Here is a 23,285-nt window from a genome sequence, read left to right on the forward strand (position 1 = left end):
TCAGTGAGATTGGGCAGAGCTTAGAACATCACTTTAGTTCAGCAGGACTTCTGTCTCTGAGAGAGTTGGAGTAAACAATGCTTTCAAGACTCAAACTCTGGGGCTTTTTATAGTGGCTTTTGTCCCTGTGTGGGATTTTTCACAACAGGGAGCAATCACATTTGTAATCCTCAGTAAGGTCAAGTACCTTTGACCTGCATGGAGCTGTTGCTAAGAAGAAAAGACTTGTATTACAGTAGCCTGTTAAAGACAAAACTTCACAATTTCCCTGCCCAACTTAGGCATTTAAGATAGTCTTCTAAATTAACATTTTCAGCTTGAAATACATGCTGCTCTGTTAGGTTAGTCACCTTTTTTGCTTAACACGCTTTACAAGTATAGAGTGATTTCCTTCAGCTTACAGTGGTATTTTGAGGCTAAAACACCTACCTTAGCTGAATGACTAATCAAAATGGAAAAAACAATTTCAGGAAATTAAGTAAAAAAAAATAATATTTCAACTGCAATGCTATTGTCAAACAATTTTATTTTCAGTATTTTGAACAAAACGCATACAGTTTTCCTTTTGGTGGCTCTTTGTCTTCTAGTAACTTTTATTTCCATATAACTTCATCCTTTTCAACTTTTGTTTATAAATTAAGAACTTTGCTTTCTGTTCTTTAAGTTTTGCCTTTTTGGCTGACTTCTGCCATTATCATTCAACTATTCTTTTTTTTATTATTATTTTTTTTTAATTCCTTTTTAGGGTCTTCAATAAAGACCAAATCAAGCAGTTAGATTTTTATGGCATAGCTGGGTAGAATCTCATTTAAATCCATTAATTACTTTGTTCATCCATAGTTATTGGAGGAATGGACTAGCAGAGGAGTCAAAAGAAAGGGGAGGGCATTTACTTTTTGACTTTTCTTTCTCATTTTGTGTCCCTAATATTAGGCTCTCCTTTGCATTAAATATTTTTGCTGCCTGCTCTGATGCTACTCTGATACCGCCTAGCAGTGGTATAATACACTTGGCTTAGATCTCAGCTTTACCCCTCTTGGCAAGCCAGGGGAAGCACTAAATGTACTGAAGTTGTCTGTTTTGTAACTTAGGCAAACCGTGAGATAGCATTGACTTGATATAGCTATGGAAGATTAGTCTTGCAGTCATAAAACCAGATATCTCTGTTTCTGGAACCTCCCAATGTTCTTTTTAGAAGAACAGAAACCCTATAACTGAACAAAAGTTAACCCCTTTTTTTCCTGTAAGTGATTTTTAAGTTCAGTTAGTGGACTCTCAGTTATTTTTGAGTGTATTATTGCAGTTGTAGATTAATTGTGCTACAGATGCAGGCACACCTGAGCTGACTTCATGCAGAGTCAGTTTGGATCTGTCAGTGTTTATTAGTTCAGACTTCGTATCGCTTTAATAAGCTGTTTGGTCTCTAGGGCCAGTTTATATTCTTTTGCATGGTGCAAAGCCTGAGCTAATAAACCCCAGACCCATACTGGCTCTTTCCAGAGCCAACTTCCATTTGTCTGCATTGTGCTTCCAGAACCAGAGTGCTGAGAGCCAGCTCTGATCAGTGAGGCTTATTAGCTCAGGTGTAATCCCAGCAGCATGTGTTTCTGCTCTGCTGCACCTGTGTGAATAAGCCTGCCTGTAGTCCACAGAAAGAGGGGTCAAAGGGAAGCGGTATGGTCTTGCAGTCCAGGCTGTTAATCTTCCCCCTCCCTTTGTCTTGTGTGATTGTTTGCTACCCCTACTTTCTCGTGCATGGGCCTATGGCTGAGGCTGCTGTTCCCTTGGTGGGTGGTAGTCTGACTGGAAGCAGTGGCAGTTGCTTCACATTTCCTTGGTAGCAGCAACAGGGGGTATTTGAGATGTTTCTGTGCAGGTCAGAGAGTAGCAAATGTACAGAGGAGGCAAGTTGACTTTTCAAGTCCCTTTTCTAAATTCTAGTCTGAAGCTGAACTGCTTGTTGTGTTCACAGTATTCATGTTCTCTTGGAAGCCTGACAGTCTGTCCTCAGAAGGTGAACTTCTGTTCTCCTATGAACTACCTGTATGAGAGTGCCTACCATATCCAATTTTAGGCATACAGGTTTTCCCCTCTCTGTGCCTAATATTTCAGTTTTACATTGTAAAAATTTTAAGAACTTCTTTTTCAAACTTGGTGTGACTTTGCTTATGAAGAACTGCGTTATTCTAGTGAAAAAGATTAAATCATAAAGGTCAGCATTAAAAAGTGTCCAGAATTGCTTTACATTGGGAGAATGATGCCTAATGGTCAAAACTGACCTTTTTGAAGTGTTCAAAACATCCACCTTTGGGTAAAGACAAAGGTGGGAAAAATTCAACCACAGCAATGAACACCTTGGGAAGCTGTAAGCACGTGAGAGGGTTTATGACAAAGATAGTCTTCCAGTCATAGTTATCATAGGTTATAATCTGTGTAAGTGCAATAATAAGATACTACCAAGGCTGGAGACATAGTGTTTTGTTAGTACTTGTTGCATAACCTGAGCATTATACAAACGTTAATTAGCTCTATAACATGGCTGTAAGGCAAGTAAAACCTGGAGTGTGGGGTTTCTGTTGTTTATTTCATTTATGGAAATTGAGCCATAGGTTACATATGGCCTTGGACAAGTTATAACAACTGTCTGGAAGGTGTAAGATGGAAATTAGGAGTTCCTGCCTCTCAGCTGCATGTTTATCCTATTGAAACCTGTTGTCTCCTACTTTGTTACTTACTACGAAATTTCCATTAGTTAATACTGCTTCCTACAAAATCTGCTCATTTGTTTGTTCTGGTTTTGTTTCCTTTTTTGTAACGGTTACAAGGAGCTGCTGTTCATGTTGGGAAGTCAAGAAAGAAATTACCTATTGTTTGCAGGATCTAGTATCTTACAAAATACAAAATTAAAACCCCCACCTTATTGTAATAGTAGACGCTGTCTAAAATGTATATTGATATGCTGTATCTGGAGCATTAATGTCAGTTGTTTGTGAGTGTTCTCAATATAAATGGGATGGTTTAAACAGCAGCATTGCCTGGAGGAATTCTAACTTTCACTAGTGTAACGATGAGAATTAACTAATCCTAGTGGGAAGGAGAGAGCTGGCTGTTAATGGAACACTGAAGCAGTAGCTCCTTATTGCAGAGGTGGAAAAAAAAGGCTCGTAGGACAAATAGGTGCGAAAGTGGATTTTGCATGATTATGTTTAGAGTAAATTTCATATAGGGAGAGGAGTTATTGTCTGTGTAGATGTAGAACCCACGTACACCATTGTTGTCAATTAAAAGGAAAAAGATCTTGTGTCCTTGTTGAGTGAAGGTGGTGTATGTATTCCATGCTTGGGCATAAGGTGAGTATTTTGGAGTTGGAACTGGACTCAATTCTTTGAGTTTGGTAATGAAGTTCTTTCCTGTCTGTCGTGTGCTCAGGCACCTTGGAAGGGCCAGCAGAAAATTAGACAGTCTGTTGTCTTTTTTTGTATTAAAATATTATCTTGCTAATTCTCTTCTCTTTTGAAAGACTACCTGACTCAACATTAAAAAAAATGTGCTATAGGTAAATTTTTAAATTTGTAAACAAATTAATTTATTTGTCAGAATAAGAAAATATACAACAGTAAAGTCTTCCCTCTGGAGAAGGAGGAGACTAGAAAAGTTGTGCTAATGCTTGCCCAGAGGAAGGGTCCCTTTTTTTTGGTTCCCAAATTTGCATGGCCTCTGCTTTGTGTATTGCTGTTCAGTTTGAGCCATCGGATCCCTAAACCTCCAGAGCTATACTTCTCACTGTTACTGGGTTAGCAAGCTACAGCTTTGTGTCTCCTTCGGGACAAGGACACTTAACAATGTGACCAGTGGTTCTAGACCTCGAGCTGTCTGAGATCTGGATGGAGCATGCCTGAGGTTGCATGCTTAGGTCTTGTTCTGATATAGGGTTGGGATGCAGATCTAGAAACTTGGAAACGTACACGGGTCCCCTCGTTTACATATAAAACTCTCTATCACTCAGTATTGGTTGCTCAGAATCCTTTTTCTGTCTTCAGTTCAGCTCTTACAAGTGTGTTATGCAGGAGAGCTGTACTTCTGGTCACTGGAACTTAGTACTTCAAATCTTTGCAGCTGTGCTTCATGACAGTTTTCTGCTCATAAATGGTTCCTGAGGCTTGTGCTTAAATCAGTTTTGTGACTGAGTTTTACCGAGTTTGTTTATTTACATTATGTATACCAAGCCTAACTATAACATACTGTCTCCAAATGTTGTTTCTTCTCATTCTAAGACCATCGTCTCGGTAAAACCAGTATCATTCAAATTACGTCTAAATCAAAATTAAATCTCAATTTTAAAGAGACATCACTACTTTGACCTAACAGAACTGACCTTTGTGTTAGCCCTTTTAAGTCTATTATTTGATGTTGTTTTTAAACACTTCAAAATGGAAAAACCAAAAGCCACTACTTGAGTAGCTTGGTTTTGCCTCTGCTATGGTTGCTACTATAATATGTAAATAAAACTTTTGAATTTCATAGACAAGGAATAGATTGGCTTTTGAAGTGGGAGAGCTCAGTGGTAGTTCTACTCTGCTTTATTTTTTGCTTGCTGTCCTTGGGAAGGGGGGAGAACAGGAGGATCCAGATTCTTGTGATCTTTGGTTTTGTCTGCATTAGCAAGCAGCATGGACTAATGGGAGCAGATCTATAGTCTAAAGCCTTAGGTTTGAATGACCTGCAGTCCATTGCATGCATGTTTCAGGGCTTAGTGTTTTATTTTGGTCTAGGTGTAGTCTGGTCTCATGAATGAATGACAATATGAGGCTGAAATACATTAGGTGCACTCTTGGAGTGTTCACATTTGGGATTTAGTTTCTTGTTATTTTTTAAGGTGGGTTTTTTTTCCCCTCTGCATCTAAAAGAAACAGTGCATGTGCTTTTAGATGCCCCCACAACACGAACCAAACCTCCGTGAGTGAAATTGTTAAGATATGCTTCAAGAGAGTCCTGACCCAAACTAAAGCAGTAACACAGACTTTGAGCATTGTCTGTCTCCAGGCCATTGATGGCAGCCAGCCTCCCTCCCGCGAGAGGAGGCAGTAAGACCTATGAGAAGACGGGGAGCTGTTAGCTGCTCCCTGCTTTACAGATGTGACCATGCTGTGTGTCGTTACCACATTCTGGTGAGGAAATGCAGGTCCGCGATTAGTATGAGGTGAAACGTACTCAGCCTTTTCTTTGTGATACATTTGGGACTTCACTGGAAACAAGTAAGGTTATAATGATACATAGTCTATTTCATACAAATACTGCATGTGTGTGCAGATTTAAAACAAAACAAAGAACCTTAAAAGAAACTTCTCAAGATGTGCTCCTACACTGAAACAGATGACAGATTGATAGTGAACTCGTTCAGCTCATTGCAGCAGTTAGTGTTAATAAAAGAAGCAGGACATGTAGTACAGTTGTGGTAAACCTACAGTGGATAAAAAGTCCTGAACACTTCCTCTGTAAATGAAGTATTAGAAGGTACCCAGAAAACTGTGGGCTTTTTCTTTTTTTTTTTTTTTTCCCCCCCCCCCTTTCGTATGTGTTGGCTATTTGTTTTCAGTGTGTAATTTGGGAGTGGTGTAGAAAGCTGTGTAGGTGCTGTGGGGAGCTGTGGTTCATCCAGTGATTGCACAGTGTTCCGGTTCTGCATGTTACGGGAACAAAATGACCTAGTGACAGTGAAGTGATACTTTGATACCTCTCTTCTGTACAGCTGCCCTTCTTGAGCACGGAGAAGGGAAGAGCTAGAAGCAGGGCATGTTCCCCTCTCCTCCCTCTCCAGCAAAGTGAGAGGGCAGGGCAAAGTGGCTGTGCATGTGGGATCAGTGAGCCTCCTGACCCTTGGGAGAGCAGGGCTGTAGTGAGGGGCAGGTTTCTGTACTCTGTGGGGCCTTCAGAAGAAGTTGGGTGCAGCACCTTTAATGATACTCCAGCCTTCTTTGCAGCCTCCAGCATGAAGGGCCACTTGTGCCATATGAACCTGCCTTAAAGCAAAATTGCATTGCCCAGGAGCTGCTCTTTAGTGGAGGGTGGATGGAGAGGGCCACACATCTCCCTCCACTGGCTCCTTGTTCAAATACTGCAGTACTGGCTGTTAGCAGATTATGGGTGGTTCAGGTTGTTGAGCCTGTTCTGTAATTAACAGGGACTGATAGTGGGTTGGTTTTGAGGGTTTTGCTTTAGTTTTTTTTGTTCTGCCTTTAAAAGCACCAGTACTTGACTTGTGTAGCCTAATTTATTCCTAGAAAACTTACCCTCTCCATTGACTACAGAAAGAAAGCAGAGCTTTAGTTTCTCTCTGCATTTCTGACTGCACACAGAAGGGGAGTAAGGATTTTACATGTTAGCAAGGCAAGATGTTAATTTAAATACAGAGCTATAAATAGCTCATCTCATCCATGTTCTTTTTTGTGAAATGCACATGTTAAACCCTGCATAAACCTAGAGTTTTGGAGAGCAGCTTCCTGATAAAGGGGGTCTGTTTTGTGTTCTGTGGCAAGATTTGTTTTTTCATAATTCAAATCAGTATTTTTATATCTCTTGCTGGCTGTTTAGACCTCAATTTTCAGAGAAGCTCAACTAAATGGTGAACTCATGGAGAGCTGGTTGGATTTAAGGAAAACTTTATTATTATTAGCATTTTAATTACTCTATTATGATGAGTAGTCTCGTCTCTTGTATTTCTTTTCTGTAGCACTTCAATTGTCTGAATCCTCTATCCAGTTAAAATTTTTCAGTTGTCCCTTTATTGAGTTTCTCTTTGTTCAGTTTCCTGTGTATTTCTTACAAAGTATTTTGTAACACAATAAATAAGCACTGTAATGAGAAAGGTTAAGAGAATTATAAGGATTGCAGAACGGAGTGTTAACCACTCCAGCAAGCAAGAACAGCATGTAATGCAAATCTGCTGGTTTCTTGGCTTAGTCCATTCTGTAGTGAATCTTTCTGATACTGAAATGATAGAAGGACCTATAGCATGTGAAATGTTTGTACTGTCAGAATATGTATAATTATGATCTCTTATTACTTTCAAATGTCCCCCAGATTGTGCAGTCTAACTTAAGTATTTATACTATATAAACTTCAGTAAACACAACACAAATGAAAATGCCAAGTATCAAACAGCATGTTATATTCTTATGACTGATAAGCCTAATTTCAGCAAAAGGATGCATTATTTTTTGAAGTATTTGAGTATAGCTGCTATTCTGATAAATCTTAGCATTTAGAGGTAATACTATGAAGATACATAGCAAATAATCTTAATGAAGTACGTTACATTGTCATTAGGTTAGGAGAGAAACTTTGTGACTTTGTTTGTTTTAAAAGAAATACTATGCCAAAAGCATTAGGCTTTTTTGTTTCCCTCCTTTCTTGGAGGTCATGTTTATGGAGCCATCCACACCAGTGTGGGAATGCATCAGATGTTTTGAAGTGGACTAGTGAAGAATTCCAGCAGTGACACATGCTTTTATTTGAAGTATATTTGGGGAAAGAATTCCCTAAGACCATCTCCTTATGATAAAAACAAAGTTCCTGTGTAGGAAGATACAGATGGTTGTAATACCTCCACCATTAGTAGTGTAGAGGTCATACAGGTTTTCTGCAGTTAATGCCATTTCTTCTGATTGTTCAAGTAATTTCTTTTTTTTTTTTTTTTTTTTTTTTTTATAGAATGGTTTTGCAACATGGTGGTCTCACCCTTGGTCACAAATTCCTCTCACTCCCATCCTCAATAAATCTGTAGAATTGTTGGATGTATTTCTGGTAAAATTCAACTTTTGAAAACTGTTTGGAGAAAGCTACTCGGATGTCGAACTAGATCCCTAGAAAAGCATTAGGTGGTGAGCACTAAATTTTCCTTCAGCTAGCTTTTGGGTTTCCATTCTCCAGTGTTGCATCCTTAGTCCTGACAACAACTTAAAAGATTGAAGATGGTCTCCAGAATAAAAGTGTGAAAGTGAATGGTGAGCTAATCGGTAGGGCAATTCGGAGAACCAGAAACTATTATGAACTTTGCTGTTCTCCAGGATGTCAGCGCCATATTCAGGTTTTTCTGAGGCCTCTTCCCTTTCAGAGCCCACAGCTTGTCGCTCTCCAGAGTAAGTGCTTCACTGCTTTGCTTTAGGGATCCGTTGGGGATCACCACTCTGTCTTTCAACAGTGGGAGTTAAAGGTGCCTTTGTATTGCAACTTCTTGTTTAGGATGTGCGCTCAACCAAGATGAGCTCTGGTTTGGTTTCCTTGTGTGCTTGAGGAATAGAATTCTTGAATTAATTAAGACAGGCAGTATTTGCTATGCCTTTAACAGTATTCCTGTGTTGCCTGTAAAGGAACTTGAAATTTCTGCTCTAAGCTCAGGTATATTCATGTCACAATGTTGTTTTTCCCCCTTTCTGTAAACAATGCATGTGTCATTTCTTGACCATTTTGTGTTGGAATCTGAAACAGCCTCACACTTACAATCATCTTTGCAATTACTGTATTTTCTCTTATTTGCCCTCCAGCATGTATTTTGCCTTACAGGGTTTAGGCACTTCTATGAGGGAAGTTCATATATACTGTGCCAATGTGCACAGTGATGAAATTTGTTGGAAACAGGGCATTCTGCTTAAACTGATGCTTGACTATGTGTGGTTAAGAGGACTGAAAAAAAAAAAAAGTTACATTAAATTTTATGTGGGAAATAGAAAGGAAAAATCTAGTGGATGGGCTCACTAGATATAAAACTCACAACACTTGTAGTGAAATTGTATCAAAGTATTAGAAATTCAGGAATGAATTTCTAATTCATGTGAATGCTTAAGTACTAATCAGCAACCGTTGCTTGATAAAGGAGATGCTTAAAGGTGGAGCTGAGGCTAAAAGGTTAGAAACTTGGGTGCGGGAAACTTCTGGGACATTTAAATTTGTTGATTGTGAGTTTGTTACTGAAAAATACAGTTCTCCACATGATCTAGAGATACAAGGGAATAAACTTGTAAATGAGATATTACTGTTTGAAGAAGGTAATTGTGAATCAAGGTAAAATCAAAGTGATTAGCATAGGAATCAGATGTTAATGATCTTAATTCAAGAATTATCAGAAATTTAATATAAAAGTTTTTTTGTGACCAGATAGTGGTATCTGTATTTTGATTCTTCTGAAAGGTCAGAAAAAGAAATTTTAATCTAAACTTCTTCAATATGTGTTAATTTTTTATACTTTGTGATATAATAAATAATGCTTAATTTAGTATGTATTAAAACAGAAGTACACTCTGCATATGTAGAAGTTTTAAAAATATGTAAATACTATAAAAGGTTTATAACAGGTTTATTTTAGGTCTTGCTCTGCAAGTATTTGTATAGTCTTTAACCAAATAACATGAACATGTGGAACAAAAAGTGCATATGTATAGATCAGTCCCAAACCAACATACAAATGTATTGGAAGGGGTGCGTTTAAACCTAATGGTAACTTTACTATTTTATACTTGCTTTTTTTGTCGTAAATAAAGCCATAACAGGCCTTATAAGTATCCCTCTAACTCAGCATTCTCTCTGCGATGCTGGTGAGCAATAGTTGATAAGGGGAGGATGCATATAAAGGATGAATGTGTTAGGATACAGCCACAGAAAATGCTTTCAGCTTTTTGTGATTCAGGGACTTCCAAAGCAAATGTGGCACCAAGGCTTTATTTTTGGTAGATAAAGATTGCATGGTCTTATAACACACAACCCAACCCAAAAGATCCCCATGTTACTTCACCATGCTTCTGGAAAGTGGGGGAAGGTTGGTTATGTTGGCTATGCCTGGCCTTCCAATGTGGCCAACTTCTTTGGCACAGCAAGCTATGGATGCTGAAACTAAAGGTTCAAAAAGCACCAGTGAGCTCCTGACAGAAAAATCTGCTGAGGGTTATTAAATACAAAAACAACACTCTTCTTGCTCAGGAAGTTGCTGAGCCTCTAATCCTTGAAGACTGTAGTGGAATAAACTTTCACTGCTTCTCACCCTGTACTTAAACGTGTCCTTAAGCATCCACCTTGGCAATGGAGAGAATGGACTAAGTGGATCCTTGATCTGACACTAAGTGTAGTCTCGTTATTTGCATTTCGCCGAGCTCCATTGTGAACTTCCAGTTGTAACCTCCTTGAACTGAATAGGACCAAGCCTATTGCCTTTGACGGGAGTATGTTGGCCAGCTCTTCAGTTTTAAACTTAATGCTTGCATGCTCCAGTTTTTGGAAACTTAGCTTTATGGAAAATAATGGTGTTTTCAGTTAGACGTGCCATTATTGTTGTCTTCAAACAAAATAATTAGGTCATACATTTGGCGTGCTGCAGCTGTCTTGAACATTTTTAAAACTAAACTGCTGTATTATGTCAATTAAAATGTTCATTTTATTCTTTCCTAAAAATGTGTTCTTTTATCCTATTTTGTGATCTACTATTGCACAACATTAATAAAGAACTTCAATCAAAGGATGCATTGCTGTGAATACCTGATGTATCGGTCTTTTTAACCTGTTGTCACTGTTCATGTGATTTGAGACAAACTGGGTATTTTATAACATAGTTGCTGGATCTGCTGATGCTTGTTTTGTTATAAGGCCAGCTAGAGTAATACTGTCTGTCCTTGCAGAGCTTCATGTGCTTGACGTGTAGGTACAGCTGAGAAACTTTCAGGGTTTACATTGCTGTCAGTGAAGTAAGAATCTTCAAGTCTGGGTAAAAAAGATAAGGTCATTTCAAAACAGGTTCTATTTTCAGGTGTCTAGTTTTAAATTCATTGCAGCCTTATTATGTTCACTTTGGTAAGTGGAAACTTAGGTTTTCTTAGGCTTTTGCAGCACAGCTTTGGTTCTTAACTACATGGGGGGAAAAAAGTTGCAGTTTTCTCAGGGTTGTCGTTCATACGTGTTTAAATTATTTCACCTTTATGAATTAGATACACAGTGATCAGTATCCTAGCAGAGTGGATATTTTGTTTATTGACTTTTGAGGTGGTCTTGTTAGCCTCTGTCTGATTTTTGTTTTTTAAATAACTTGTTGAGAATCTTAGAGCTTAATATTCATGGGTGGCTGTAAATCTCTAGAAATATATGTTCAGTATGAATGTGTGTTAATGTAAAAATGGGACTTTTGAAAATCTGTAATTATTATCATTTTTTTAAACAGATATGTTTATGTGATTTTTTTTTTTCTAAAGCACTCCCAGCTGTTCACAGGGTGTTTCACTGTGATCTTGGGACATTTTCTGCAGGTGACCTGAATGATGGGGGTTACTGTTCTGGTCTTAGAGTCTCTCCAAAGCCAGTGAAACTTAATTAGAATTTAAGGCTTCTGAATCTATTCTTCAAAGGTATAATTAATTTCAGTCCTGTGCATATAAGTGAATTTTTACTGTTCATAGGAAAAATCTAGTTTTAAAAGCAAGACACAAGAAAGAGTTGGCTTGTGTGCTACAACATACGTTTGTTGTAAATCCCTTCTCAAGTTTACAGTGAAAATGGTCTTCAGTCTTCCAGCAGTCAAAGACGAAATATATTCTCAAAAAAACCCAGAAATGTAAGCAAGCAAATGGTTACTCTTTATGTTGCCAGGGAGATGCATAATATACAATTAAGCTAGCTCAGCTAAATAGTATTGAAAAGGAGATACGTTGCTGAACAACATATGGAGGGTGAAAGTATATGTGAGAAGAAACCCCTGCAAAGCTGAAGTTAAAGTTGTAGGTCAATTATGGTGCCATGTATGAGAGGTATATGTGGTACATCTGTATCAGATGGTATTATTATTTGACAAACTATTCCTCCAAATTAACACAGTCCCATCCTAATAAGTTATTTCATATGTATGCTTGTGTGTTTATTTTAATATATAAATACATATATTAAAACTCGAAGTGTCAAGTATTCCAGTTTGTTTGGACCAGGGCTGTGGACTGACTTTTTGAAAATATAAAGTAATTGTGCAGCTGGATGTACTTGAATATGATGCAGAATCACATGTTATGTTTTAAGATATGAACCTTTTTAGGTTCTTATTATGGTTATATTGTTAAATTTTATCTACTGGATAAGATAATTTGTTTTGCTATCTTTGTCTTATCTTAACATTCTCTAAATATGATAGCGCTGTAAGTTTAAGCATCCAAAATCTTGAAATTAGGCATACCTTTGCGATGTTATGTACACATATAACGAGCAACTGCTGTTTCTTTTTTTCTTTTTTTTTTTTTTTTGGTGGGATTTTTGCTTCTTAAGGTTTCTTGCTTCTTCAGAGTGGAATTGATCCTGTGTTAACTAGGTCTACAAGCTGGCTGTTGAGTCTAGGCTGATTATTCAGACTCCCTCTATAGTCAGCAGATAGAGAGCAACACAGTGTAATTAGTACTATCTGAGGGCAGGTATCTGAAAGCGAATTGTCTTTTGAATAATCTGATCCCTTTTCAGTGGTGGTACACAGAAGGTGTAGAAGCTAGGTCAGGCTAATCACAAGGACTTGTCTCTTTCTTCAAAGAAGTCAACCCCTATGTCTTCATAGCAGCAGTTTATGCTGCGAGCCCTCAGACAATTTCATTTGGGCTTTAGAGGGGGAAGAGATGAATCACTTCATGCTTCTCTGGATTGTTTTGGTCATCTATAATGTGACTGTAAGGATTCCTTCTAGTTACTACCTATGGAGGATCTGTGATTTTAAACAGTAAGAGAATCAATCCAAGCCTAGACCAGTAGTAAAATCTATGATCTGCATAATATTGTTTCATTGGATGCAGTTTGGTTGTTAAAAGTATGGGGAGGGAGGATGCGGGGAAGGAAGGAGGGTATAAAGACTGCTAACAGGAAGGTTTGAAATAATGTTATATTTCTTGATTTAACTTGTTCATTTCCCATTCTTTATCTCACCAGCATTTTACTTCTTGGAATTGTTCAAATGTTGTACCTGTGTTATGTAGGAAAGCAGTAAAAGCTACAGCAATTTATATACTATCTTTTGTGTAGCTTAGTAATGTTGTGCTCTCCTACTTCAATTATCATTAGCAATTAATGCCTTTTTTATTATGGGGAAGGTTTGCATTTTTGTTCACGCTTTGTTTCAAAGGTACTTTTTAAAATGTCTTTTCTTAGCTAACTGTGCGCCACCGTGCCAAAATGGAGGGATGTGCCTGCGACCTCAGCTTTGTGTGTGTAAACCAGGAACAAAAGGTACTTCCTGTGAGGATACAGTCATGCAAGAGACATCTTCCACTGGAGGCCGGAGCCCTGTTGTTCCCCCGTGGCCCATACCCCAGCAGGCTGCCCAGCAGACCTTCTCTCAGAAGGTGCAGGTCCCACCGAAGGTTGGCCCTATGACTCAGATGGCATTCACCATCAAGCAGAAGCCTCCTGTTGGGTTACCTCAGCAAATGCAACCACAGTAAGTGTTTTCTTTGCTTTCAAAGGAGTCCAGTATGTTAGATTTATGAAACATTGTTGCTTGCAAGTATTTTCAAATAATCATACTTGGAAACTTTCAGAGATTTTTTTTTTATTATTATTTTTTTTAAAGAACTTTTTATTTTAGCTGTCAGACTTAAGTGGATTTTCAAGCTTCTGTTGCTTATGAGCCAGATCTTCTCACCTGAACAGAATATCCTGTAATGTCAGTCAACTTTATTTTCCTTAGAATGGCAATGCTATACAAATTTCAGAAGAGTTATTCTGAATTTACACTAGTGACTTTTTGAGTTAAACCTAGAACAGTCTGGCATGGAATTTCAATATCTCACATAACTGAGGAGAGTAAGATTTGGTGCTTGTGTTCTGAGTTTTCTTCCATTTGCATTATATTTTCTTTCTAAAAATAAGTGTGTATGGCTCTACTACAGTTGATACTTCTGCTTGCTTGTGTTTGAGGTTCATAATTCTATCTGCCTGTCACAGGTAGCAAAGAAACACGCCTCAAAGAATTTCATTTCTCTGACTCTTCAATAGCTTGTGACTTAGACTTTGTGTTATTTTCATTAGTTTAGATACTTCAAGTGGGTCTGAAATTTCTCTAACTATACTTTTTTTTTATTAATGTGTCTGACCTTAACTTGTTTCAGGGATGAAATAGGGGGAGGGAGGTGCACAGGAAAGTGGCAGTCAAAGTGAATGTGGGTAGTTCTAGGGGTCTGCAGCAACTACTGTCCATCAAGTTCTCCAGGTGAAGTCAGTAACAAAGTGTTCATGCCCTGTAACAGGTGTTGCTTTTCTGTAGCTGTAAGCAGGGTGCAGCCCATCTCACTTGTAGCCTCCAGAGCAAGATTATCAGGACTGAGAAATAAACTGTTTTCCTGTGCCCAAAACTATAAAAATGAACCTGAAAAGGGTGGTGTGTGATTATAGAGGTCTGCATCTGAGTAGTTATATGCTCCTGACAACAAGGTACATCCTGCCACACCTCTCCAAAGCTGCATGTGAGAATAGAGATCACTGGGCACTGCCAGTGATGTTTATTGTCTGGTAACCTCTTTATTAGGTTCTTTCCTCTTAAACCCTTCCAATTCCTTTTACGGTTGTCCTAGCTCATCTAATTGTGGAGCCACAAGCAAAACTGGGTTTGTACATGTCTTCTGTAATAGGAAGAGGGACTTATCTCTTGGAGTTCTAAACTCTAGCTAGTATGTTCTTTGAGAAAGGTGTAACGTGAGGCAGGGTGGGCTTTAGGAACAAATACATCCACAGTCTTGAAGGACAGAAAAATTGCTACCCAATTTTAGTATTTTATAGTATTCTAAACCCAGTTTCATTCCTATAAGTGAAGCAAAAGTTATTGAAGGGGAAATTAACAGTAAAATCAGTAGGCTTTTTTTTGCTCCTTCCCATCCAGACCAGTGGGACTGCTAATCCTCAGGACCTGGCTTCTCTGCTTAGCCCCATAAAGTGGGAAATAAAAAGCAGGAAATAAGTACAAAGAGGCCAGACAATTCCTGTCTTATCACTACTGATTCCTATAGAGTGTACTGTGTGTCTTTTTCTTTCTCCGTCCCTCCACACACAAGCATTCTCAATGAATTCTTCCTGTTGTGATAAAGGCTAGTTGTCCAAATTGGGTAATAAAATACAGTTCAAAAAAAAAGAAAAGAGGGAAAGAAAAAAAAGAAAAAGAATGCAGGTTTTTTTGCCTGAAAAAAAAAATAAATCTTTCTTCTTCCAAGCACTCTGAAACTGTCCTTAGAAGGCTTGTGGCTGCCTCTAGAGAAGACTTATTTTCCATTATTCCTGGAAAGGCAGAGTTGAGGGATAAAGGGTTCCTTTTGTATGAAAAGAGAAGATGATCAACTGATATTCTTCTATGCTACTACATAACATGCCAGGTTATGATGCTCAAGTGTTTCTAGAGCGTACATACAGCATGCCATGCTTCACCAAAATATCTGTTCCTGCTTCCATGAAACAACATCACAGATGTAGAGAAGGCAACTTCAGGCTAACAAAAACTGTCATCTGTTATCTGCTATCCAAAGTGCCTCTGTGCTTCCATAAGCAGTGTTAACCCAGGTGGGCTTTGTTGTTCATGTGACCTTTCTCCACCTATGGATTTTCTTCTACATGTAGAGAGGCCTTTTTACATAAATGGGACTATTAGTCTTTGCGATCACATGAAGATAAGTCTATTTCATCCAGCTTAATAATAGAGTGGGAAAATGGAAAGCTGTGTTTTTGGAGTCATGAGAAAGCCAGCCTACAACCTTGGCAGGAACCAGACATAGGAGCTGTATATGAAATGGGCTGTTTCACAAAACCAAAGCAGTTGTACAAATTGCAGCGGAAGAAGGCGAATGTTTAGTTACAAGTATTGAAATGAGTGCTAGCTGCAGTTGTCGAGTAGATTATTAGAACAATTTACAGGGCTGAAAGATCCTTCTGAGGTCAGGTCTCTACCCCTGGTGCAGAGCAAACAGGCTAGTTCCTGCTTCAGTTCCTCTGAATGTTTTGAGCTCTAGCATGTTGTGTGAGGCTGTGCAGGTATTTTTTGAATGGTTTTTTTCTGTTCCCACTCCTAGAAATGCAGGGAAAGGTTGTGGCAGGACTGGAATCATGCATTGTCAGTGCAGTTGGTATGCTGATCTAGACACTGCTGCTATGTAGAGCTGTCAAGGACTGGTGAGAGTCAAGGCAGAACCCAACCTGGAACACCAAAATAAACTCCTAGAGGAGGCTTGTCTCTACAGTGCTTCTGTTTTGCTATCCTCTTGTCATTTTTTTTGTTTTGTATATGAATGCAACTTCTCCAACTTCAGTTATCAAGTTGTGTTCTTACATGTTTTCTTGAGATCATGGTGGCAGTGATACTTAGGGAATTAGGGAATTAATTTATTTCTTCCCAGATACCGTTTTTTAAAGAATATGGTGCTGAACAGAAGGAAGCCTGGAGAGAGTTTGATTTCCTGGAATATTGTGGATTTATCACACAGGCAGTTAGGACTTGCAAAGTCACTCATAGCCCTGGGCTGAAGATGGATACTATCAGGTACAAGGACTCATGTCTGAAGAATGTTAGCATAAGATGTAGATGGCTGTAATTGAAAACAAGTGGCGTTTCAGAAACAAAAATCTACTGCTTATTTGAACCTGTTGGGAATTCTGATCTCAGTACCAGACATGCTTTGTGGTCTTGAATTCCTGTGATAGCTCTCCAGTAACTCTGGGTGTCCCTTTCACATCTCATTCTCTCATTTGTTGGCAACAGTATAGCTCCAACAGCTTGATTTTCTGAATTTACCAGCTGTGGGAACAGAAAATATTTTTTTTTTTTTTTTTTAAAGGGAACTTTCTAGTACAATTTTGGAAATGGTCACCGAGAGTACATCACCAACCAGCTGGAGCTCAATGCTACAGTGAACTGTCACAGCATTGCTCCTTCAGCCTCTTTTGGAAGCAGTTGTTGATGAAATTTCAGTTTGTTTTTGTGTTGGGCAAAGCAGAGCTCATCAAAGGAGAGGTGGATGTATGGACTTAAGGTGACGGATTAGACTTTGCTGCTGTGTCTGATGCCCCTAGAAATGTTTCCTAAGAGGTCCCCTCCAAACCTGTATTCCCGGATTACTGGGTCTAGTCCGATGCTATTACAGGCGGGTGTGTCCTGCTAATTTTAGTGAACCTGTCAACCTGTGTCTTAAAACTGTTTTTTCCTACTTTTTAAGGATGTAGTATTTTGTCCAGTATTTCCCCAATTTTTACTAATTGGCATGAGTGAATTCAGATAGAAAAAATAAAAAAGACTGAGAGAAGGACTGGGCATGCTGTTGTGACCCTACTGAAATCAGTAATGTAAAACAGTTATAACTGAAAATGGAATGTATTATTTTTATAATCTATAATTGTAATTTATATATTTACATATGTATGTAAAATAATCTGTAAAAGTTATTGACTTTGTGTGGTTTAGACTCTTGGCTGAGGTTTACTGCAAAATATTAGAGACTACTTTTTTAAAATTTCCTGTTTTGCATACTAGTTCTTTTTTGTTTGACTATATGTAATTTAGTTTTTAAAACTTGCGGTTCTGAGATTGGTTTATGTGATGGCTGACCAGGTAATGGTCTAAAAAAAGGCTAAAGAAATGTTTTTTAAAGCTTAATAGTGAGTGTGAGAGTGAATATTTCTGGAGGACGTCCATTTTCATCACCATTATGATAGATTTTTGTACTAAAGATCTACAAAGCAAGTGAAATATCACTACTCTTTAGTTAGTAGAACTCTGCACCTGAACTTAACTGTGAGGTCTGTTTTAAAAATACTTTATGGAAACTCTTGACCCGATATTAAACTTCTGTCCAAAATGACCTTGACTTTTTTTTTTTTTTTAGGGAAACATGTTTTTAAAAGGAAAGCAAGGACTTTGGGGTAGTGTTGGTGTTAGAAGCATAGAAGAACTTAGGTTAGAAGTAGAGGCAATATGGTCCAACTCTCCACTTAAAGTAGGATTGCCTATAAGAAGTTGCTCAGGGCTTTGTGCAGTTGAGCTTTGAACATTTTCAAGGCTGCAAGGCTGGAGAACTCGCAGTATCTCTGGGCTTCTGTTGCAGTGTTTGACCACCCTCAGGGGAAAAAAATTCTCGTAGTTGAAATTTCCATTGTTGCACATTGTTACCCTTTGTCTTTCCACTGTTAAGTCTCTGAGAAGTCTGAACCAGTCTTCTGGCTCAGGTCTCTCCAGTCTCAAGAGGCAGTGGTAGACTGCAATATCATTGCCTTGAGCTGCCTTTTCTTTTGTTCAGAAGAGCTGAACAAACTCTTCTCCTTCAATCTCTCCTCATATGCTACATGCTTTAGTCCCTGACCGTCTCGGTGGCCCTCTGCTGGGCTTGCTCCATTGTGCCAGTGTCTTTCATGATTTGGGGAGACCATAACTGGACACAGTACTTGATGCAGTCTCACAAGTGCTGGATAGAGGGAATGATCATTCCCTTGACTTGCTTGGCTATGGCTGTTGTTAATGCAGCCCTATATATGACTGCCATTCTTCATGTGGGAGTGTGCTGGTCACTCATGTTGAGCTTGTCCACTGGGACACCCAGATCACTTTGTCAGGGGCTGATTCCCAGTTGTTTCAGCAGCAAATATGCACTGTTGTGTGGAGTTGCTGTATCAGATAAAGGACTTTGTGTTTGCCTTTGAACTTTGTGAGCTCATTTCTCCAGCTTGTCAAAATCCCTCAGGCCCTCAGTATAACAGCCGCTCTTCCAAACCTGAAGTCTGTATAATTGCTGAGACTGCATTTCCCCCCTTCTCTAGATCATTAATAAAGTTGTTGAACCATATTGGTCCTAGTATCTATCTCTAAGGAAAACAATTAGTTACCCAGTTAACCTCCTGTGAGTTGGCTTTTGTATCACTGAATACTACCTATTCAGCCAGGCAGTTTTTGCACCCACTTTGTAGCCAGTTATCCATATTTCACCAATTTTTATATAAGGAGACAACTGTGTCAAAGACCTTGCTAAAGTCCAGGTTAAAAAGATTAATCATGCTCATTTCACGCACTGAGCTGGTCATCTCATAGAAATCAAGCAAAACCCAAGTAAACAAAACAAAAAAACTTTAATCCAAGCTGAAACAGAAAGTCTGTGATGACTTCTTAACTTCTGAAAGTTGTAGTTCAGTTGTTTTCATTCTTTGTTGGTGATACTCTTTTCCTTCAAAGCCAGGAACTTGTGTGATAACACTGCCTTCTTCAGGAGGAGACACCATCTCTTTTCTTGGGCTACACAGGGGAACTGGAGCTGTAAGCAACTGAACTGCAATTCCAGTGATGGTATCTTGGAAAATTAGTATTTTTGATTCTAGGCAAAATATTTTTGACGATTTTTCCTGTTCTTGGTGCAACTTGGGGTATAATCTGTGTTCTTAGGCACATGTGTGTATCTGTGCTCAGGGCTGATACACCTAAGTGTGTACTTGAGGATACTGAGTGTATAGAGGGGTCTGAACAGATCCTTGGGTGAGCTATGACTATGCTGTTCAGATATGACCACAGACCCATGTCTGCAAGTCATGGTCTACTAGGTTCTATCATCCTAGAGCCCAGTGCCAAGGCTGTTTGATTTATTCAAAGAAAAGGCCATTTAAATCCTGTAAGCTTGTCTCAGCACGATGCAACATTGAGTTGTAACTGCTTCTCTTAATTCCATTGGTCAGATGTGGGTTTTTTCCAGCAGTTCTTGAGCCCCTACTGGTTTGTCAGAGGTGGAAGACTGGTTGTCTGTCTGCAGTGTTAAGCTGAAGACTGCAGCTCTTCAGTATAAGCTTGTAACGTGTAGTGGACTTGTGGTGTACATGTTATGGGTTCACTAATGCAAGGTGGTTCCAGGGAGAATCAACAAAGTTAATTTTCAATTGTGGGCTATTTGGGGTGGATTCTGAGGAGCCCTTGCACAATGCTTTTAACAAGTGGCCTGCTGCAAGGAACTGTAGTGTATCTTATTATCTCTTAGGTTATTGATTTCTTTCTAATTGACTTGAAAAATGTTGATCCAGGTCAGTTCTCCATATTGTCCTGTAACACACGTTCTTTTGAGAATGCCAATGTAACATTCCTTCCCACAATCCTGGCAAATTGAACACACTTCACAAGATAAACCCGACTTTTTCATTAACTTGTCATCAAGTTATTTTTCTTTTGAGTGCTACTGGAATATGTTCATGCTAATGTATGTCAATAACAGCAAAATAGAGACATAATGATTTAGGCATACTCCATGTGTATAGAAATTGCTGCCTTTGTTTTCGAGGCACTAATTTCAGGAAATTACTTCTAAAACTATACTGGTGCTTTCAGCTTAGTTGAGAAGAAGACTGTAAGTGACCATTCCAAACCATAGTGTTTTAAAAATATTTTTTTCTACCTTAAAAAAATGTGTGTCTGGCCATTCAGTGTTTTCATGGGCATATGTAGGGAGGTCTTAATGAGTAGTTCTAAATGTTCAAATGTTCTTTGTTACTGTGTTGCAAGCTGCTATGTTCTCTTCCAGTGTGGCTTTCCCAGTTTTTATTTTTTTTTAAATTGTACTACTATTGAAACTTTTCCCATTTATCATCCAGCACTTATTTTAGGAGATGATGGGAAACAATCATAAAAACTTCTTCCAGTGGCTTGCAGGGGACTGAAGGAACACAGTTTTTCATGGATAGCATGACTGGGTTTTCAGTTTTAGGAAGGAGTATCTGTATGTTAAAATTTGGTTTGATATAATGACATTATCAGGTGGCACAAAGTCTTTCTAGGCATTTAGAACATTTGCTTTTAAAAAGGTTGCTTTATCAGAAAATGTTTGTGATACCACACAGCTATATAATGATTTTATACTTGACTGAGACTTTTTACCCAAACAGGTAAAAGTAACCCACACAGGTTAACATTTGTTCCTCTAAGCGAACTACTGTGCAACAGTAGCAATTGAAGGATGTGGCTGAAATAAAATCAACATTGTTAGTAGCCATGTCCCTTGGAGGCTGTATGGTCAATAAGCTACTGGGAATTGTTTTTATTTTCATTCCTCACTCTTTAGAGCTCTGGCAATAGATTTGAGTAGGTTGATTTGGAAAACTAACATCTAATGTCAAAATACATCTGTACCGAAGGAAGAAAAGCAAAGTGAGAATAGAGTTTATTACTGATTTCAGGTATAGAAATATGATATAACGTTATTCTGTCTTTAGAAAAATGTAGGTGGTTTTGTGTAGTGTTGTAATGATCAAATGATCACTGACCCAGGCATATTTTCCCCTCTGTTTTACCTATATTAAGGTTGGAGAAAAAGCTTACTACGTTTGTAGAAGTGTCTGCCTTTGGTCTTTGTATCAGAAATCATGCTTAATATTTGATCTTCAGTCCTTTAAAATAAAATTAGCTGCAACTCTTAGCTGAGTTTGTATGTCTTGAGTATTAGTATAAGTTTTGGTATTTTCTTAACACTTCCAGCCTATACTAAGAATTCATTCTTAACAGCCTTATTACATAGATAACTGAGACAGAAAGAACCCCTCTTCAGGGGTTTTACTTGAATCTTATCATTTTGATAGTGTAGCAGATAACTGGATGGTTCAAGAATCTTCATTTGGAGAATCATGTGGGCTGGTCTTAGACAAAGGCAGATGTATTTTCAGGGTTGAGCCTGTCTGATTAATCACAAATGCCTCATTGATTTCTCATCTATGAATGGCCTGTTCTGCTCATGATTTAGGAACCTCAACAGACATATACTTCATCTCTAGTAAACTTGTTTTCTTCAGTGCTAGAGTCTGAATACTTCACTGTGAAGTAGACTTTTTCCTACTGCGAAGCGATTTCCACTTTACCTAAGTTCCATAAAGATTATATATGACATGTGTCCTAGTACATTGATAAATTCTTCCCAGGAATCCAAAACTTTTGTTTTGTACAATGTGTAATCAGTTGCTAATCTAACCACTACCAAGGATGTTTATTACTCATGTCGTCTTATGTTGAGTTTTGGGTGTTACTGTTTACCACTGTCTGGTGAGTGACATAGATTTTTTTATTTTTTTATGAGTGGATTTAAGACATGAGTGTAAATGGTGAAGAACACTGGGCAGCTGGAGAAAGCAGGATCTTCTCCTGATGTTATCGTTCAAATACTGGTTAAGACTTTGTAACCAGCCAGCAGTCTGTTAGAGGGACTCTGCAGTAAATCCTTGTTGATTTTCCTCTTTAGCAAATTTTCCCTGAATTATCTCAGTGCCTTAGAGAGAAGTGTTGGAGGACCAGAAGGTGGACTGTTAGCTAATTTGAAGTGTCTAGCAGAGATAGTGTTGTAAGTGAAGGCATGTCTGCTAGTGTGCTTAGAAGTTATGTAGGCAATTGAATCATGACTGCTTGACTTGGAGTTAAGCAACTTCCTACAGTAAGCAAGGGTCCTACTGTTACTCAGAAAGGACTCTATATGTGGTATGTTAGGAAGAGAAATGCTTCCAGACTAATAGCTTACTGAAACATTGTAATTATTGAAGAGAATTTTTCAGTGCTTGAAAACAAAAGGCATCGTTTCTGCTGTTGAGACATGGAATTTCCAGGGCAAAGGAAGTATTTGCAATAAACCAGTCTTCGTTACAGCTCTGTTTTATTACTAATGCAATCTACAGCTTTAAAAATATCTCTTCCAGATATGTGTACAGGAAAAAAAATTCTTTTCTGATAGGCTTTATCTGTTGTAATAATTCTTTTAATTTAAAGTACTCTCTATACAGAAAACTTATCATGTAGCTGAGGTCATATTAAAGCCTATAGCACCATTGGAGGATATTAAATGGAAATCTTCATCGGTTCAGATGCTATGATAAATGATGTTTCATGCTTATCAGGGATTTTATAAGCAGTTTAAAATTGGTTTAAACGAAAAGACTGCTTTTGGATATTCCATGCATAGGCTTTGTGTTTTCTGTTTTATTAAAAAGACAATTGAAGATGCAATCCTGTATGTTCTCAGTCAGAGAAATGAGTTTCAAAGGCAAGATAGCCTGTTAAAAAGGAGATAGACAATACCAGTATATATTATGTCATTGGGCAGTAGGTGGCAAGCTTTGCTTTTCCTTCTGCTTAGGGTTTATTTTCATATTGCAGAATGCCAGAATTTTGAAAAGGGTGGTTTTATTCACTGGAATATGTCATTTATTGGCAGCACATTTTTTTGAACCGACTATTTTGTTCATTGTGTATAATTGTCTTTCTATTGAATGCTGAAGTGAAGCCCCTCTTCTCCAAATAACAGATG

General features: G+C 38.3%; 1 protein-coding gene across 9 annotated transcripts in view; it reads left to right on the top strand.

Annotated features, from left to right (window-relative positions):
- Positions 1–23,285, top strand: part of LTBP1 (latent transforming growth factor beta binding protein 1) — a 216,759-nt gene that overhangs the window by 22,417 nt on the left and 171,057 nt on the right. For all 9 annotated transcript variants that reach the window (XM_055726094.1, XM_055726086.1, XM_055726088.1 and 6 more), the window contains one exon: positions 13,153–13,441. In XM_055726094.1, coding sequence (XP_055582069.1) covers positions 13,185–13,441 — 257 coding nt within the window. In that variant the 5' untranslated portion in view covers positions 13,153–13,184. The remainder of the gene's footprint in view (positions 1–13,152; positions 13,442–23,285) is intronic.

The sequence above is a fragment of the Falco cherrug genome, chromosome 13 (assembly GCF_023634085.1).
Source record: "Falco cherrug isolate bFalChe1 chromosome 13, bFalChe1.pri, whole genome shotgun sequence".
NCBI classification, from domain to species: Eukaryota; Metazoa; Chordata; class Aves; order Falconiformes; family Falconidae; genus Falco; species Falco cherrug.